General features: G+C 42.4%; 1 protein-coding gene across 1 annotated transcript; it reads left to right on the forward strand.

The window, feature by feature from the left end:
• Window positions 1-1,681: 1,681 nt before the first annotated feature.
• Window positions 1,682-19,318, forward strand: LOC122554856 (lysozyme C-2-like). Its single transcript, XM_043700202.1, has 4 exons — window positions 1,682-1,811; window positions 4,391-4,603; window positions 17,005-17,083; window positions 19,252-19,318. Exons 1-4 carry the CDS (start codon window positions 1,682-1,684, stop codon window positions 19,316-19,318), a joined length of 489 nt encoding a protein of 162 aa, XP_043556137.1.
• The last annotated feature ends 728 nt before the right edge of the window (window positions 19,319-20,046 follow it).

Consider the following 20,046-nt stretch of genomic DNA (forward strand, 5'->3'; position numbering starts at 1 on the left):
AAGGATGATCAAGTTGCCCAGCTCAATGGGGTAAGACTATCCCACCTGGGAGTCAGAAAGTCGTTGGTTCAATTATCACTCCTGGGAACTGAGCACAAAATCCAAGCTGTCAGCCCTGGAGCAGAACCAAGTGACTCCTCAGCTGTCCCTCAATTCAAGAACGATACCTTCTCAGGATTATGGGTTTCTACCATGGACTCAACAGGTTGACTCTCAACTTGCAGATGTCAGAGACATGGGCAGGACATTTCACAAGGTAGTAGAATCTGGACTGTGGGACTTTCTTTTCCTTCTTCAAGATTGTGACTTTGTAGATTATTGTTCCCCTGCCTGGAGACAGTGGGCAGTCTGCTTTTAGGGCACATTTTGTAGGCCACTCCCCATTTGGGTTCCTTTTCTAAATTAATGTATGGGATGGGAACATTGCTGCCTGGGCCAGCACGTCCTGCCAAGCTCTCTTTGCCCTTGAACTGAGCGGTTTGCTGGGCTATTTCAGACAGCAGGTAAGAGTCAACACCATTGCTGTGGGTCTGGAGTCAAATATAAGCTAGGCCCATCTGGAAGACAGATTTTACAATAATTGCCAATGGTTTGTGGTCATCAGACTTTTGATACCAGATTATTTCAAAAAATAAATTAAAATTCCATCGTTTTCCATTAAACCCAGTTGACCAAAACATTTCCCAGGTCTCTGGAGTCTTAGTCCATTGACAATAACCATCACCTCAGGTTTAGTACAGATTACTAGCAGAGTAATTAGCAGAGCTGATCAATGGGCAATTGGACATTTTCGCAGTGATGGGGATGGTGTGTTAGTCATCACCAAATGTGCCTAATCCCACACTTAAATTTAAAAAATGGAAATTTACACACTGAGGAAATCAATGAATGTAGGGGTAAGTCAGGAAGTTGGGAATGAAGTATACCCCTCATTATGTTATGAACTTTTCCAAGGTTATCTCTCAACCTCCTACGCTCCAGGGAAAAAAGTCCCAGCCTTTCCTTTTAACTCAAATCTTCCATACCCGGCAACATCCTGGTCAATCTCTTCTGAACCCTTCCTATAACAGGGTGACCAGAATTGGACACAGTATTCCAGAAGAATCCTTACCAATGTCCTGTACAATCTCAGGATTCACATGACACCAGGTTATAGTGCAACAGGTTTATTTAAAATCACAAAGCTTTTGGAGCCCTGCTCCTTCATCAGGTGAAGAGACTTCAGTCACTCATAGAAAATAGGAGTAGGCCATTCAGCCCTATGAGCTGATTATTCAACTCAGTCCCTGTTCCTGCTTTTACCTCCATGCCCTTTGATCCCTCTCACCCTAAGGTCTATAATTCCTTCTTGAAAACATTCATTGTTTTTGGCCTCAACCACTTTCTGTGGCAGAGAACCTGTCTAACATATGACAAATGCATCTCTTGGGCAATGAGAAGTAAAGCTGTTGTATCCAGCCTTCAGAAAGATAGAGGGGAGAGATTAGGCAAAGCTGTCCTGGTCCCCCAGCTGTTTCTCTTCCTTCCCCTTATTCCGATTATCATTAAATCATTGGCACATTTTGTCATTCAAAATGCATTTTCTTTCTCTCATTATTTTCCAGGTTTGTCTTTGCGGATCTTTGTGAGCTGAACATAATATTTCCGTGTAAGAGCAGAATCAATTGAGACAGCTGAGCTAATGAGGGCACTCCTACTTCTCAGTCTCCTGCTTATGTCAATAGGTGCCAAGGTCTATGAGAAATGCGAATTTGCTCGGATTTTGAAGGATAAAGGATTAGATGGATTTCACAGGCACAGATTGGCGGACTGTGAGTCTCACTGTTTCATTGCTTTTTAACAAAGCCCAGTGCATTTATGTATCCGCACTAGGCCCTCTCTTTCACCTCATTGCCTGTCACAATAGTGTTCATGTTAGGTTCCTGTCAGTGAGTTAGAGAGTCAATGCACTGTGTGATGTCGGGCTGGGCTTTACAGAGCCCCCAGCTACAGGGGGCCAGCCGCTACCAGGAAGAGAAAGCATTAGAGGAGAGAAGGGGGAAACAGCTGAAATACGGTTTTACCTTCCTCACGTCGGTGCATCTTCAGGTCTCAGCAAATAAGAAACTGCAGGTAGGCCAAAAATAAAAACAGAAAGTGGCCGGAGAAACCCAACAGTTCAGTCAGCATCTGAAGGCAGAGAAAGAGATTTAGGTTGTGACTTTTCATCAGATTTGATGTTAGGTCCTGTAGTGCTCTGTTTGATCTCCATCTCATCTCTATCCCTCCATTTCCAAATCCATTTCATTAAATTATGTTGACACTGCTTTGATGGCATTAAGCTTTTCCAAATGTCTTCCTTGATAATGGACTCTAACTCTTTTTCAATGATAGGTGTGATGTGGAGGTGCCAGTGTTGGACTGGTGTGGACAAAGTCAGAAGTCACATGACACCTGACGAAGGAGCAGTGCTCCGAAAGTTTGTGATTTCAAATAAACATATTGTACGAGATCCTGGTGTCATGTGACTTCTGTCAATGTATTACGCTATAGTTTTCTACTTTCTCTGTCCCTCCATTCTTGAACAAGGGTGGCCCATTAGTGATTTTCCAATCTGCTGGAACCCTCCAAGTTTCTTGTGAGTTCTAGAATATTACAACCGATGCTTCCTCTACCTCTGAAGCCACTTCCTTTAAAGTTCTTGAATACAAGCCAGCAGGTCCTGGCAACTACTCAGCTATAAGTTTGTCAAATATTTTATCCCTCCTGATGGTGACTATTGAAGAATTTTGTTCCCATTAGCATTTTGCTTACATGTTATCTTTCAGATGCTCATAGCATTCTCACTCAAAGTCCAAAACAAAATATTGTTTTAATTCATTTGCCATTTCCCTTTATTAATTCCCGAGAGTTGCATCTTCCAAGAGCCTCACATTCACTTTAGCTACTCTCTTTTTGTAAACTTGCAGAAGCTCTTTCTGTTTGTTTTTATGTTTCTTGTCAATTTAGTTTCACAGTTTTTTTTTCCTTTTCATTGGCATTTTAGTCATGCATTGCTGGTTCCTTCAAGATTCCCAATCCTTTGGCCTACCAATAATTTTTGTTACTTTGTATACCTTGGTTTTTGATTGCATACTCTCCTTGTCTATCTTTGTTAATCACAGGTGGTACATCCTTCTTATTTAATCATGGTTTTAGACCCGAATAAATTTTGGCTAAGTGTTACAAAATATTGCTGAAACACTGCTTATCTGCTAATTTTCCCCTCAGTCAATTTTTCCTGCTTTAGGCAACTCTTTCTCCATATGTCAGTAATTGGCCTTGTTTAGGTTGAGGACACTGCTTTGAGACCTGAGGTGCTCTCACTCAAACTGAATTTGAATTTCCACCATCACTACTCCCTAGAGAACACTTAACTATCAAAGTAAAAGTCAGAGAAAGGCCTGAGGTGCAACGTAACTGAAATCTAAGTGGAGCAAATTTATGACAGAACAACAGAGGGAGCAACAAAACAAAATGAAAGATTTCAACTGCAGGAGATTTTGGGGCCATTGAATAATGTAGTGTTCTACATGTACTGAAAATGTTGTCCGGAGATCCTGAAGTAACATTCCAAAAATTGATCTAAACCTTCCTCGCAATTTGAGCAACAGAGATGGTCGATGAAATGGGATGGTGGATTTAGGTTACGGTGAAAGGGTGGGATGAAGCAAAGTGGGAGGAGGCTTACATGGAGTAGAAACACCAGCAGAGACCTTCTGGGCATTTCTGAGCTGGTATATGATGAACACAATAGAAGGAATTCACCAATCACTTTCCAAACAGTGAAGTTGGTGCCCATTTTAGATGTCACGTGACTCCGTACAGCATGCATTCACTGTTAACACTAACTGAAGTATAAACAAGAACCTGCAATTATCTGAGAGCTATGGATGGCCAAGCTGTTTGAAACATTTTACAAATGCCAAGTTAACTCGAGTTAAATCTTTGCACAATTTGCTCTTTGTGCTGAAAACCAACAACACTGCATTCACTGCCAAACCCCAGAATTGGACATTGATTTCTGGTTAGGTTTCCTGGTTACTTTGCATCACCAATCACCTAATTCTGCCAAATAGGCTTTAATTCTCCATTTCCAGATTCAACAAAACATTGCAAAGTAGGCAAAAAAAAACCTCTCCTGTGAATCTGCTTCTCAGGGCTGCTGCTAGTCTTCATTGCTCATGGAATTAACTTTCAGTTTCTGGGGATGTCCGAGTAATCATTGATAGTTGGAAAATCTTTCAGCGAGTGCACTTGACCGAATTCTTGTGACTGTGAGCAAACCAAAAAAGTAAAGGTTAAAAGTGAGTCAAACTTGTGTTTGTGAAATATTACAGCCAATTGTGTCCTTGTGCTGTTTTAATTTTAGGGGTGTGTATGGTTGACATTGAAAGTGGATACAACACAACGTTAAAAAGACATTACCGCTATCTTGGAATAATCACATCAACTAACTATGGGATTTTCCAGATCAACAACAAGGAGTGGTGCAATGATGGTACACCTACATTCAGCTACAATCTTTGTCAAATCAACTGTAGCAGTAAGTTGACCAACACTACATCAATCTTGTTTTTGTCTTGTACCTGCTGTGGTTCCATGAATAGCACTCTCAACCTCTGAGCCAGAGGATGTGAGTTTAAAGTGTCCTCCGAAGCATAACTGCCAAGGCAGCGTTTCTAGCTCCTGCGATATTGATAGAGTGCAGCGCTGTCAGTGGCACAGCCTTATGGACCCTGGTTGCCCTCTCAGGTAGCTGCACTTTTCCAAAGATGAGCAGGAGAGTTAATTTCTCACCTTGAACCAACATAATTGAAAGAACAAAGATGATCTGGCCATTAAAATTGCCGTTTGTGGGAGGTTGTGGTTTGCAATTTGATTACTAAGTTTGCAGCTCCTAAAAACTGAATCAGTCCAAATGTTACAAGACTTGGAAAGTATGCAGGCCTGGGCTGACAAGTGGCAAGCAACATTTGTGCAAGGCAATGACATTCTCAACTACAAGACATCTAACATATAACCACTGTTCCTTGACAGTCAATGGTGTTACCATCACTGTATCCCACACTATTTATTTCATGGGGGTTACCATTAACTCGAAACTAAATTGGATTTGCCATATACCGTATATATTCAAGTAATAGTCGAGCTCATGTAAAAGTCAACCCCCTATTTTTGGCCAAATAACCTGGGATTTTCCATTTATCTCATGTAAAAGTTGACCCCAGTTCTTCACAGATAACAGATCAACGTTTATGAGTCAGTGTGCAGGCCGCCACGTTCCGTTCCAGTTTTCCAATCTGCTGGTTGTTCTGCTCTGCTCCCGGTCTTCCAGTCCTCTGGCTGTTAGTTCCACTCCAGGTGTTTGGAATTACCATAATTCATTTCTTTCAGCCCCTCAAAAGTAGTATCCATGTAATAGTTGACCCCCAAAATTTTACCTTAAAAAGTAGTCATAAAAATATGACTATTACTCGAGTATGTACAGTAAATACAGGAGCTAAAGGTTCAGGTCAGACATTAGGAATATTGCAGCAAGAACTCACCTCCTGACTCACCAAATTCTGTCCACCTGATGTCCACAAGACAAACATCAGAAGTGTGATAGAATATTCCCCACTTGCCTGGATGGGTGCAGCTCCAACAACACTCAAGAAGCTTGACACCATCCAGGACAAAGCAGCCCACTTCATTTACACCAACCCTAACATCAATCACCTCTATCACCAATGTACAGTAGCAGCATCTAGACGATCAGTAATATGAATACAAAATTAGGCAGGAAGTGGAGAAATTAGATTGGGGGAGTCTGAGGATAAATCTTTCAAAGGCCAGTTGATCAGAGTTCAGGACCAGCACATTCCTGTGAGGTCTCACAGGTGAGGCCTTCGAAGACTTGAGAAAGGCCAATGTTGGTTGGTTGTTTGTGAAGGACAAGAGGGATAACCCAGGTAATTTTAGGCTGGTGAGCCTTACATCGTGGTAGGCAAATTATTGGAGAAGACTATTAGGCTCTAGGATTACTCGCATTTGGGAAAGAATGGGCTATACAGAAATAGTCAGCATTTGTGCAAGGGTGGTCTTGTCTCAGAAACGGGATAGAGTTTTTCGAGGAAGTGACAAAGATGATTGCTGAGGATAGGGATGTCTATATGGACTTTACTAAAGCATTTGACAAGGTTTGTCATGGTAGTCTGGTCTAGTGGATTAAATCACTTGGGATCCACATTGATTTGGTAAATTGGATAAAAAAATTGGCTTGGTCACAGGAGACAGAGGATAGTTGTGAAGGAGTGTTGTTTTGACTGGAGCTCTGTGATTACTAGTGTTATGCAAGGTTCAGAGCTGGGACCTCTGCTGATTGTAAAATGTATAAATGGTTTCAGTGAAAATGTAAGTGGTCTCATTAGTAAGTTCGTAGCTGACACAAACATTGATGGAGTTGTGGATAGTGAGGACGATCACCAAAGGATACAGTAGGATATTGATCAATTGGCAAGTTGGGTATAGAAATGGCAAACAGGGTTTACTCTAGACAAGTATGTGGTGATGCATTTTGGCAGATCAAATCAATGGAAAATGTACAGTAAATGACAGGACCCTGAGGAGCATTGATACACTGAGGGATCTTGGGGTACAAGTTCAAAGCTCCCTGATAGTAATAACACAACTAGATAAGGTGGTAAGGAAGGCACATGGTATGTTGCCTTCATTGGTTATGGCATTGAATATAAAAGTGATATTACAGCTGGATTGCCACATTTTGGAGTATGGAGTGCAATTCTGGTTGCAACACTACAGGAAGGATGTGGAGGCTTTGGAGAGGGTGGGAAAGAGGTTTGCCAGGAGGTTGCCTGGATTGGAGTGTATCAGATATAAAGGGAGGATGGACAAATCTGGATTGTTTTCACTAGAGTGTCAGAGTCTGAGGGGTGACCTGATAGAGAAGTATATAAAATTATGAGAGGCAAGGGTAGGGTGGATCGTCAGAGACCGGAAATGTCAAATATTAGGAGGATTACGTTTGAAGTGAGGGGGGGAAAGATTAAAGAAAATGTGAGAGGCAGGATTTTTATGCAGAGGATGGTAGGTTTCTGGAATGCACTGCCAGGGGAGTCAGTAGAAGCAGAGACGATAGCCACATTTAAGAGACATTCAGACAGACATAGGTAGGGATTTGAGGGGTACAGACCATGTGCAGGCATGTGAGATTAGTTTACAATAATGTTAAGGTCAGCACAGACATGATGGGCCAAAGGGCCTGATCTTGTGCTGTATTGGTGAGGTCAGTGCAGAACAGATAGAGAGAGAGAGAGAGGGGAAGAGAGAGAGAGAAAGAGAGAGAGAGGGAAACCCACACTGCTCCCCGACACAGCAGTTACTGTCTTTGCTGTTTAATTCATGTATCACTGGACACCGAACTGCATCTGGGAAAATGAACAAACAGTGAAATTCACAACTGAGCATGAGGAACCTGTTTGGGAGAGGTCAGAGCACAGAGACAGATAAGTGAATAGATTTAAATGTGGCTTTGGGGCCTTGCTCTCAGTCAGCAGTAATGAATATATTGTGTTCTTTCTTGATTATATGTTTTATTGAGATATGTCTCTTGATTGAACATAAAATATAAGCCATAAGTATTATGTTAGCCTGGAGCAGTGTTTTGTAGAGGAATAAGACAGTGCTATTTTCTGGGTCTGTCACTTGGAAGTACAAATGGCCTTTCGTAGAGTGATATGCTCTTCTTGTCAGATGTGGCAGTTTAGGGAGAGTTTACGTGTTACTGAGGATTATATTTGCAATAAATGCTGTTGGTTGCGAATCCTATCAGATTGAATGGAATAGTTGGAGCAACAGTTTGAGGCAATGGGGAACTTACAAGAGCAAGGGGCTGTGATGGATGGCAATTATAGGAGGGAGAAAAGTCGCAGACACAGTCATATAGATGGGTTAACTCCAGGAAAGGTAAGAGAGGTAGGTAGATAGATCAGGGATCTTCTGTGGTTACCCCATTTCAAACAGGTATGCTTTGGAAAATGTAGGGGTAATGGATTGTCAGTGGAATGTAGCACGAACAGCCAAGTTTCTGGTATTGAGACTGGTTTTAATGCAAAGGTGGGGGGTGTGACCCAGGGAGATGGTGAGGAAAGAGATCAATCTGAGATTGGTATAGTTGAGACGGGTTCCAAGAGATCAATTGTATTAGGGGATTCTGTAGTCAGAGGTACAGACAGACGTTTCTGTGGCCAGCAGCGAAAAATCAGAATGGTGTGTTGCTTCCCTGGTGCCAGGATCAAGGATGTCTCAGAGAGGGTGCAGAATGTTCTCACGGGGGAAAGGGACCAGCAGGAGGTCATTGTCCACATTGGAACCAACAGCATAGGAAGGGAAAAGGTTGAGATTCTGAAGCCAGGGAGATAGTGAGGAAAGAGATCAATCTGAGACTGGTACAGTTGAGAACAGAAGCGAGTCAAACAGTCAGGGCAGGCAGGGACAAGGTAGGACTAATAAATTAAACTGCATTTACTTCAATATAAGGGGCCGAACAGGGAAGGCAGATGAATTGAGGGCATGGTTAGGAACTTGGGACTGGGATATCATAGCAATTACAGAAACATGGCTCAGGGATGGGCAGGACTGGCAGCTTAATGTTCCAGGATACAAATGTTACAGGAAGGACATAAAGGAAGGCAAGAGAGGAGGGGAAGTGGCGTTTTTGATAAGGGAGAGCATTACAGCTGGACTGAGGGAGGATATTTTCCTGGAAATACATCCAGGGAAGTTATTTGGGTGGAACTGAGAAATAAGAAAGAGATGATCACCTTATTGGGATTGTATTATAGACCCCCTAATAGTCAGTGGGAATTGAGAAACAAATTTGTGAGGAGATCTCAGTTATCTGTAAGAATAATAGAGTGGTTATGGTAGGGGATTTTAACTTTCCAAACATTGACAGGGACAGCCGTAGTGTTAAGGGTTTTGATGGAGAGGAATTTGTTAAGTGTGCACGAGGAAATTTTCTGATTCAGTCTGTGGATGTACCTATGAGAGAAGATGCAAAACTTGGGAAATAAGGCAGGGCAGGCGACTGAGGTGTCAGTGGGGGAGCATTTGGGACCAGTGATCATAATTCTATTAGTTTTAAAAGAGTGATGAAAAAAGATAGACCGGATATAAAAGTTAAAGTTCTAAATTGGGGGAAGGCTAGTTTTGATGGTAATAGGCAAGAACTTTCAAAAGCTGATTGGGGCAGATGTGTGCAGGTAAAGGGTCGGCTGGAAAATGGGAAGTCTTCAGAAATGAAATAACGAGAATCTAGAGAAAGTATATTCCTGTTAGGGTGAAAGGAAAGGCTGGTAGGTATAGAGAATACTGCATGTTGAAAGAAATTAAGGGTTTGGTTAAGAAAAAGAAGGAATCATATGTCAGGTATAGACAGGAGAGATCAAGTATATCCTTAGATGAGTATAAAGGCAGTAGGAGTATACTTAAGAGGTAAATCAGGAGGGCAAAACGGGGACATGATATAGCTTTGGTAAATCAGGACAATCCAAAGGATTTTTACAAATACATTAAGGACAAAAGGGTAACTAGGGAGAAAATAGAACCCCTCAAAATCAGCAAGGCGGCCTTTGTGTGGAGCTGCAGAAAATGGGGGAGATACTAAATGAGTATTTTGCATCAGTATTTACTGTGGAAAAGGATATGGAAGATTAGACTGTAGGGAAATAGATGGTGATATCTTGAAAAATGTCCATATTACAGAGAAGGAAGTGCTGGATGTCTTGAAAAACATAAAAGTGGATAAATCCCCAGGACCTGATCAGGTGTACCCAAGAACTCTGTGGGAAGCTAGAGAAGTGATTGCTGGGCCCCTTGCTAAGATATTTATATCATCGATAGTCACAGGTGAGGTGCCAGAAGACTGGAGGTTGGCTAACGTGATGCCACTGTTGAAGAAGGGTGGTAAGGACAAGCCAGGGAACTACAGACCAATAAGCCTGACCTCTGTGGTGGGCAACTGGTTGGAGGGAATCCTGAGGGACAGGATGTATATGTATTTGGAAAGGCAAGGACTGATTAGGGATAGTCAATATGGCTTTGTGAGTGGGAAATCATGTCTCACAAACTTGATTGAGTTTTTTGAGGAAGTAACAAAGAGGATTGATGAGGGATGACACCAAAATTGGAGGTGTAGTGGACAGCGAAGAGGGTTACCTCAGATTACAACAGGATCTGGACCAGATGGGCCAATGGGCTGAGAAGTGGCAGATGGAATTTAATTTCAATAAATGCAAGATGCTGTATTTTGGGAAAGCAAACCTTAGCAGGACTTATACACTTAATGGTAAGGTCCTAGGGAGTGTTGCTGAACAAAGAGACCTTGGAGTGCAGGTTCAGAGCTCCTTGAAAGTAGAGTCACAGGTCGATAGGATAGTGAAGAAGGTGTTTGGGATGCTTTTCTTTATTGGTCAGAGCATTGAGTACGGGAGTTGCAGCTGTACAGGACGTTGGTTAGGCCGCTGTTGGAATATTGCGTGCAATTCTGGTCTCCTTCCTATTGGAAAGATGTTGTGAAACTTGAAAGGGTTCAGAAAAGCTTTGCAAGGACGTTGCCAGGGTTGGAGGATTTGAGCTACAGGGAGAGGCTAAACAGGCTGGGGCTGTTTTCCCTGGAGCATCGGAGGCTGATGGGTGACCTTATAGAGGCTTATAAAATCATGAGGGGCATGGATAGGGTAAATTGATAAAGTCTTTCCCTGGGGTGGGGGAGTCCAGAACTAGGAGGCATAGGTTTAGGGTGAGAGGGGAAAGATATAAAAGAGACCAAATAGGCAACTTTTTCACACAGAGGATGGTGCGTGTATGGAATGAGCTGCCAGATGAACTGGTGGAGGCTAGTACAATTGCAACATTTAAAAGGCACCTCGATGGGTATATGAATAGGAAGAGTTTGGAGGGATATGGGCTGGGTACTGGCAGGTGGGACTAGATTTGTTTGGTATGTCTGGTATGCATGGACAAGATGGACCGAAGGGTCTGTTTCCATGCTGTACATCTGTATGACTCTGTGACTCTATGACTGTTCAATGTTCCAAGTTCATTGTTCTATGTTCTCAGATTCACTGCAGAAATTCGCCAAAGACCTTTAGATAGCATTTACCAAACTCATGACCATGATCATCTAGAAAGACAATGGCAGCGGATACATGGGAACACCATTCCCTGCAAGCTCCCCTCCAAGTCATTCACTATCCTGACTTGGAAATATATCGCTGTTCCTTCAGCATCACTCGGTCAAAATCCTGGAACTTACATTTTGGGACTACATACAGCACATGGATTGTGGTGATTTGAGAAGGCAGCTCACCACCAGCCTCTCAATGACATAAGAATGGACAATAAATGCTGGTCCTGCCAGGATTGCCCATGTCCCACAAGTGAATAAAACAATTTCCTGCAATGCAAAACTGGCACATTTCAAAAATTACTTGATTGGCTGTAAAACAGTTTGAGAGGCCCTGAAAATGTAAAAGGTGCTTTATGAATGTTTCAGTGTTTCAGTTTCCCGGCCTACAGTGTACGATGGCATGGAGCCTGAAGAGTAGGTTGGGGAAGTGGGCACCTGCCTGGCAGGAACATGGGTCAAGAGGCTCAAAACCAATATTTATTCTTCATCCCTAATCATTCTCAAGAAGGTCATGTGAAGGTCCAGGGGAGCAGGGACACCCACAATGTCATTAGAGAGAGAACGTCTCTCCCAGGACGTTGACCAAACAACACTAGGGGAATGGCAATATATTTGTATGTCAGGATGACGAGTGGTTTGGGGGGGGGGGGTTGGTGCTAGATTTCAAGTGGTGGCATCCCCATGTATCTGCTGCCCTTGTCCTTCTAGCTAAGGCAGAAGCTGTCAAAGGAGGATTGGTAAGCTGTTGCAGTGAACTTTGTGAATGATACGCCACACTAATCGTGGAACAAATGAATATGTGAGAAAGCCCACCACTGAATTAATCTCAGCAACTATGGTGAATGTCAATGTAAGAGTCAAAGCATCTTCGCAGCAGTCACCCTGTCAAGAGCTGCAGGTTGTCAGAAAGATCACCTCTCCTTCTTCTGAACGCCAGTGAGTACAATGCCAATGGAAAGCAAGGTACCTTGGATGTTGGAGACCTGAAATAAAAACAGAAAGCATTGGAGAAACTTAGCAGGTCTGGCAGTATCAATAGAGTTTCTACCAATGTGGAAAATGTAGTGCTCCTCCTTCAACTTGCTTTGAGACCTGTAAGAGAAATATGAGCATGAAAGCAAAGCGGCCTATTGGAATGGGGATTTGTTCTCAGAAGAGCTGATCTATTTTCTGCTATTAACACCTACTCTTTACCTATATCACTTCATGACTGCTATTATTCCCTTGCTTTTCGCTCCTTGACCATCTATTTTACTTGCTGTTGCTTCTGTCCCTCATCCCCATCCACAGCATGCCCAGTTTGATTTGAGGAATGCCCAATTCAGAATCCTCTGAACTTGGCTTTTCCTTCTGTGCTATAATCATTAACACCTTCTCTCTTGCTTTCCTTCCCGATCAAAATAACTTTGGAGCATATTCACATGAGACACTCTGTGAGATTCCTTCCTGTTTGGAATCCTTATCAAGTCGTTCACCTCACTTAATTTCTTCTCGATTTGATGAGGTCCACTTAACCTTGTTTTTGAAAGCTCTCCTGTTACTGGAAGTAACACCAATACTTCAGCTTCAAATGCAAAATTGTGAATTTTTGATTTCTTATCCACTTCCTGTTTCATTGTATACTTTGATACTTTTAAATGCTGTCTAGCCAATTCTCCAGCTCTATTTAGTCATTCTCTAAAATTTGACAAATACTTCAAATGGGTGATCTCTGAATTCTGACTTATTAATTTCTCCTTAATCAATTTTAACGGTCCTCTTACTTAGTGCCCCAAAATTAAATCAAATGGACTGAATTTGGTCGATTCATTCAGTGCATCTCTGATCGCAAAAAGTACAAATGTCTGGATAATCCTGACCATAAGCCCTCAACATTGCCTTTAATGCTTGATGCCATCTCTCTAGTGCTCCCTGCAATTCTGGATGGTATGCGGCAGATTTGAATTGTTTTATTCCCAAGTTATCTATGAATAGTTTGGATGTGAAGTTTGATCCTTGATCTGACTGGATTTCTATTGGCAGGCCGTATCGAGTAAAAAATCTAAGTGGTTCTTTGACAACCTTTTTAGCTGTAATGTTGTGTAATGGGATTGCCTCTGGAAATCTAGTCGACACATCCATTATTGTTAATAAATACTTATTCCCACTTTTTGTTTGAGGTAGGGGAACTACGCAATCAATCAAGAATCTGTGAAAGATTCCTCAAATGCTGGAATAGGTATTAAAGGTGCAGGTTTTATTACTGCCTGTGGTTTTCCGATTAGCTGACATGCATGACATGTCTGGCAAAATTCAACTACACCTTGCAGTAATTCAATGACAACTTGTACTGTTGAACAGTAAAAATGCATTTGCATTTTAGCCTGTGTTTTCACCCTGAAACGACTTCCAAGTGATAGCTTGGAAGCTATCAGCATCACTCTCAGCACCTCCTTTTGAGACCCTACTGGCAAAACAATTTGATGAATCTCTGTCCATTTATTATCTGCTTAGATATTTGATGGTTTCCATTTCCTCATTAAGACATCATTTGTTCAGTAATAACACACAGGAATGCATTAACTTTCTTTCTCTGAAGATGCCTTTTGATTTAACTGTTTTAACTCCTCATCTTTCTGCTGTAATTCAATCAGTTTAGTAGAGCTAAAGATACTGGCATGTTTAGCTATTTGCTTCTTCTCTGTTCCACTTATCTGATCAAAAAAGATCTCGGATAATGCTATGTAAGCTTCCTTATCTGTGTCTTTTGATCTCTTCTGCTTCAACTTGTGCCTCCGTGATCTTGTGATCACACAATCTGGGAAAATTCCTGGACAAACATTCTTCATGTCTTCAGTTGCCTGCATCTCCACTGGCTTTTCAACTAGAGTAGGCAGCACACCTACCGGTGAATCAGCTATATCATTTCCAAGGACAAATTGAATTCCTGAAGCTGAGAGTTTGTCCAGTACTCCAACTACAAATTCTCTACGTTTCTCTGGATCCTCTAGCCTCATTTTACATAACTAAGCACTCTTTGTCTCACAATGAATTCCTGTTACCAGAACCTTTTCTAGCAATAGTCCCTCATCCTTCAGCTTTAAGACTGAAAGGATTCCTGTGTTCCTTAATATTGTAACCTCTTTACCTACTACTCCTGGCCTATGTGAATAAACTTTACCCTTGCATGTATATTTTTTAAGCAGATCTGGCACTTCCTCCTTAATCAACCTCTGATCATCTTGTACGCTCTGAAGCAGTTGTCTAACGTCCCCTGAGCTTTTTGCTACTCATCGGGTTTTCCGACATCTGGCTTTCTCTGAGCCCACCAACACTGTGTTTTATTACAATGAAAACACCGGAGCTTTTTAACTTCTTTGTCCCCCTCAAAGGTGTTTTTTTTACCCTGTGGTAGGTTATCCTGATGATCTTCACTGAGATCTACCATTCCCTTTCCAGATGAGGATTTCTCTTTACCCCAATTTCTATCCCTCAGAGACTGAAATTGATTCTGGAAGCCAAACCATGTTTTATGGACCTGCTCATAGTCATCAGCCCCTTCAGCTGCTGACCTCGCTGTTTTAACTCTCTGCTCTTCCACATGAGTTTTCACTACTTCCTCACTGAGCCTACCCTCAATCTTTATCTCCAGCCTTTTAAGCTGACTTTCCTTTTTAAGTGTCAGTTTTTGAAGTTCAAACACTCTTTTTCCCTCTCTTCTGCTTCTAATTGTAACTCAAACTTTCATTTCTACTGCCTTTTCCTTACCTCTCACCTCTAACTCAAGCTGCTTCATTTGCAATTGAATTCTTGCCATCTCTATAGATTCTAATGGTTTCTCCAGCAAGTTTAAATGCTGAGCTATTGCTGTAATCTCATTTCCCCACAGAAGCAAACACTTCCAATTCCAGCTTCCCTGCTAATTCCTGCAGCTTGGTCTTATTCAATTTTTGCAAAACATCCATAGTCACAGCATCCACATCCAGAAACCTTTTGGTGACTGAAAGAGCCATTCCTATCCCAAACTTTGTCTACCCACCCAAACCAACATCCGAAATACAAACACTAACACCGACCACTCGCTGTTTACAATCCTGCCAAGAGCCCCCAGTCTGTTATGGACTCAGCTAGACCACTCAAAACCTGCTTCAGCAGTCAGCTCAGCCCATAACCTTGCAATTTATTTCAGTAGGTGTAGTGTAAATTACCCAGATTAAGTTAGCTGGGTTGGCTCCGAGATTTTAAAACAGACAAAAATGTATTCACAAAATTACACAATGAAACACAAAGAACAGAATAAAGACTATCCAACAAGACTGAGTTCTGTAGGGGTCCTTTTTTCTGTTCCACATATACACAACTGCCCCAATAAGCAAACTCCCTTTAAAAATCAGTTTGAATGGATCACATGCTTACAGATTGAAGTTGAAGGGCAGAAAGAGAGAGAGAGTATCCACACAGCTCCCTGTTGAAATTCCAACCCGTTCAAGACTGAACTAAAACTGCTCAGTTCAGCTAAAGAACTGACCACTCTCCTCTCTTTATACAGGTCACTTCTAAAACATGACCACTTTGGCCTGAAGTCTCATCTGTTTACACATATAAAAAAGGCCTCTCAAAATCTTTTTCATCTCTGTACCAAACCAGACTGATTCAGAGCCCAGCCTGGTTTATTACCCCTCTGAAACAAATCAAGGTCAGAGTATCCTTGAACCAAGGAACAGCTTTTAGAAACAAAAAGGGACTAGCTTTGTGATACTATATCCCTGGTCACTGATCCCTCCATCAAGTGGATAAGTTTCTTCCTGTCTACCCTGTCAATGCCCACATAATTTTATCCATCTCAATCATGCCCTCCCTTCCAGATCCACTGCTCCATGGAAAACAACACCAGTCTATCCAATCTCTCTTCATAACTCTCCAGCCCAGGCACCAGGAGTAAATCTCCTCTGCACCCTCTCCAGTGCTATCACATCCCTCCTATAATGTGGATTCCAGAACTGCATGCAATACTCCAGCTGTGGCCCAACCAACATTTCATACAGTTCCAGCATAATGCCCCCTGCTGTTAAACTCTATGCCTCGACTAATAAAGACAAATATCCCATATGCTTTCTTAACCACTTTATCTACCTGTCCTAATGACCAGTAGTCATACAAGGTCCCTCTGATCCTCAGGACTTCCCAGGGTCATTGATAATAGAGTTGCTGTACTTCAAGGTGAGCATCAGAGTGTCTTGGAAGATTTTTCTTTGTCCTTCCCTAGAACATGGGCCATCTTAGATTTCAGAAAACAGGAGATTCCCTGGAAGGTGAGATATTGGTCAACTAAACACAGCTCCTCGATTGATGTAATGCTCAGTATGTAACTCTCCTTCAGTCACCATTCCTTCCTGGGGAAATCACCTTGTGATTAGAAAGAGATGTCACTGTTGTTTGTGAGGTATCGTTGATGTTGGGGGCAGTTAGTTTAGATGGCTGGCTTGAGATTCATTGATAGTACCAACAACATTGGTTCAATCCCCACCATGATGGCCGACCTTCTGAAGCTGCCCCTTTGTCTGAAATGCGGTGACCATCAGGTTAAACTGCCGCTTGTCCTCTCTTTCCGTTGACACAGTGGGGCAAGAAAAACTTGCACTTTTTAATGATGTGAACTCTATTTGAGTCTATCAATTGAGTTGTTTGCTGGGATTGTGTGGCCTACCCTAAATACCCCCTAACTTCAGCTTGGCTCTCTCTAATGGCACAATGGTTTTGTTGTAAAAGAGCAACTAAAAACTAAAGCTAAATTTATTCATTTCTTATTGTAGGTTTGCTGGATGATGATATCACTGATGATATTCAATGTGTAAAGTCTGTGGTTGTTACTCAGCTTGGAATGGATATCTGGTATGTTTTGAGCCCTGCTTTATTATTTAGTTTCTCGCTGCCTCTGTGAACCATGATGACAATTTAATATGACAGAAACCAGACTTAAAGGGAATGCAAGGTGAAGAGCTAGGGTTCACAGTACAATACATCATCATGGTATGAAGAAAGTCGATTGAATCAGAGAAATGGTGAAATTGAAAGTCAGGGTTGCCTGTTTAGAAGGTGGGAACTGGACAAGGTGATGGGGATCTGAGACTTTTAGGATATTTAGGATATTTTTGTGGTAGAACATGCCTGAGCTATGAAGGATGTCATTGCCTACCATGAGTTCTCTCAGGACACCCATGGAACTTGCAGCCAATGTCGTCAATGTTGGTATTCGGCCAACTTTCTGCAGCTGGTGACACCTCAGGCTTTTCTCATGGTCATACCAGAGGGTAGAGATTTGAACAGCCGTTCCTGAGAACATGCACCAGCAAGTTCAATGCTTGCCTCACTTTCTTAAAAAGGTAGAAGTTTGTTTTCTCAAAAGGGAGATCCACAGTGCAGCCATTTCTGAGGCAGCGTGCCCTTATTTCAATTGGGTTGAATGACTTGATGGGATTGGCTCAGCTTTTTGCTGTGAATATTGTCAGCACATACATAAAGATTATTTGTGATTTTACCCTGCCATCAGATTCACCTTTTAGGTCACTCTGTGGTTAGCACTACTGCCTCACTGCGCCAGGGACCCAGGTTCGATTCTGGCCTTGGGTAACTGTCTGTGTGGAGTTTGCACATTCTCCCAGTGGCTGTGTGGGTTTCCTCCCATAGTCCAAAGATGCGTAATTTAGGTGGATTAGAGCTATAGAGATATACAGAAGGGAAACAGACACTTTGGTCCAACTCATCTATGACAACCAGAAACCCTAAATCAGTCAAGTCCCATTTGCCAGCATTTGGCCCATGTCCCTCCAAACCCTTCCTATTCATATACCCATCCAGATGCCTTTTAAATGTTGTAGTTGTATCAGACTCCATCACTTCCTCTGGCAGTACTTTCCAGACATGCACCACCTTCTGTGTGAAAAAGTTACCCCATAGGTCCCTCTTTCCCCTCTCACCGGAAACCTACACCCTCTAGTTTTGGGCTCCCCTACCCCAAGGAAAAGCCCTTGTCCATTTACTGTATCTCTGCCACTCTACAAGGTCACTCCTCAGTCTAAATTGCCCCGTAGTTTGTAGAGATCTGTGGGGCAAGTGACCAGCTATGGTAAATGTGGGATTATAGAGATGAGATGGTGCTGGGTGGGGTGCTCTTCAGAGAGTCAGTGTAGACTGAATGGGCTGAAGGGCCTCTTTCTGCACTGTAGGGACACTATGAATCCTGGTGGGCCTCAGTGGTGTAAACATAACAGAGATTTGAAGTGACAGCCCCAGTAGAACCAGGATTCTGCACCATTTGGCAGGGAGGTAAAAAAACAATTGACTGGGGAAGGTTGAATCTGGACTTCACTTTAATACCATGCTGTTTACAAACCATAAGGTATAGGAGTAAAAATTAGGTCATTTGGCCCATTGAGTCTAATCTGACATTCAGTCATGACTGATAAGTTTCACAACCCAATTCTCACATATGTTTCCTTGTAACCTTTGATCCCAGTTGATACTCAAGAACCTATCTATCTCTGTTTTAAATATACTCAATGACCTGGCCTCCACCGCCTTCTGTGGCAGTGAATTCCACAGATTCACCACTCTCTGGCTGAAGAAGATTCTCCTCATCTCCGTTCTAAAGGGTCTTCCCTTTACTCTAAGGCTGTGGCCTCCAGTCTTAGGGGGTTTCTCCTGCTAATGGAAATATCTTCCCAAACCCCATTCCATCCAGGCCTTTCAGCACTCTGTAAGTTTCAATTATATCCCCTCTCAGCCTTCTAAACTCTATCAAGTATAGACCCAGAGTCCTCAAACATTCCTCATATGTTCAGCCTTCATTCTCAGGAGTCTCCTTTGGACTCGCTCCAGGACCAGTGCATCTTTCCTGAGATATGGGGCCCACAATTACTCACAATATTCTAAATGTGAGACCCAAAGGGCTGAATGACCTATTTCTGGACTAGAATGGCATATAGCTGAGTGGAATGAATGGGACTCTTCTTGTTCAAAGTTCCTGCTTTTTCCAGCTTTAACATTGTTTTCCATTGCAGGTCTGGCTGGAAGAAGAAGTGCATGGGGCAAGATCTCAGTCATCTTCTGGATAGTTGCAGAATGTGAAGACAGAAGAGCCAATGCTCAGCTTTACACTTTGTACCTCACCTCTCACATCTTCACATTGCCAGCGCATTTACATCTCATTAACCTGGACTTGCAGGAGCTGCTAATTAGTCAGGCCTGGGAATCATTTGCTGTTGACCCCCCCAACCTGATCAGTGTTTGGAAGGCAGTGTAGGACTGTGAATTTTCATCTGTGGTTCACTGCCATGAAGTTCCTGAATCAGTTCCCCCTTCCTCCTGCTGAGAGAGGGGTGATGGCCTTCAATGAGCTTCAGTGTCACTGGGCAGTACAGGATGAAATAAAACAGTCGACTGACCCGGAAAGACCATCAGATACAGGAGCAGAAGTAGACCATTCAGCCCATCGAGTGAGCTCTGCCATTCAATCCCCTTAAACCTTGATTCCCTTCCTCAGCAAAAATCTAACTCAGCCTTGGATATTCTATTTGAGACCAACAACAAAATTTCTCTTCAAGATGTTGCTATTAATCTCACAATTTCAAATGATGAGAGTGTGATGGTAAGGGACAGAGTCCCTGAGAAGGTCTATTAACATGCTCCAACCTCACACCAATTCCCTTCATTGTTTGACTTCTGCTTCTGCAATGCATTGAGCTCCTGTTCTGTTTTGATCTGGCTAATAGAATCACAGAATCATCATAGAATCACTACAGTGTGGAAATAGGCCATTCGGCCCAGCAAGTCCACACCAACCCTTCAAAGAGTAA

The sequence above is a fragment of the Chiloscyllium plagiosum genome, chromosome 12, assembly GCF_004010195.1.
Source record: "Chiloscyllium plagiosum isolate BGI_BamShark_2017 chromosome 12, ASM401019v2, whole genome shotgun sequence".
Classification (NCBI taxonomy): domain Eukaryota; kingdom Metazoa; phylum Chordata; class Chondrichthyes; order Orectolobiformes; family Hemiscylliidae; genus Chiloscyllium; species Chiloscyllium plagiosum.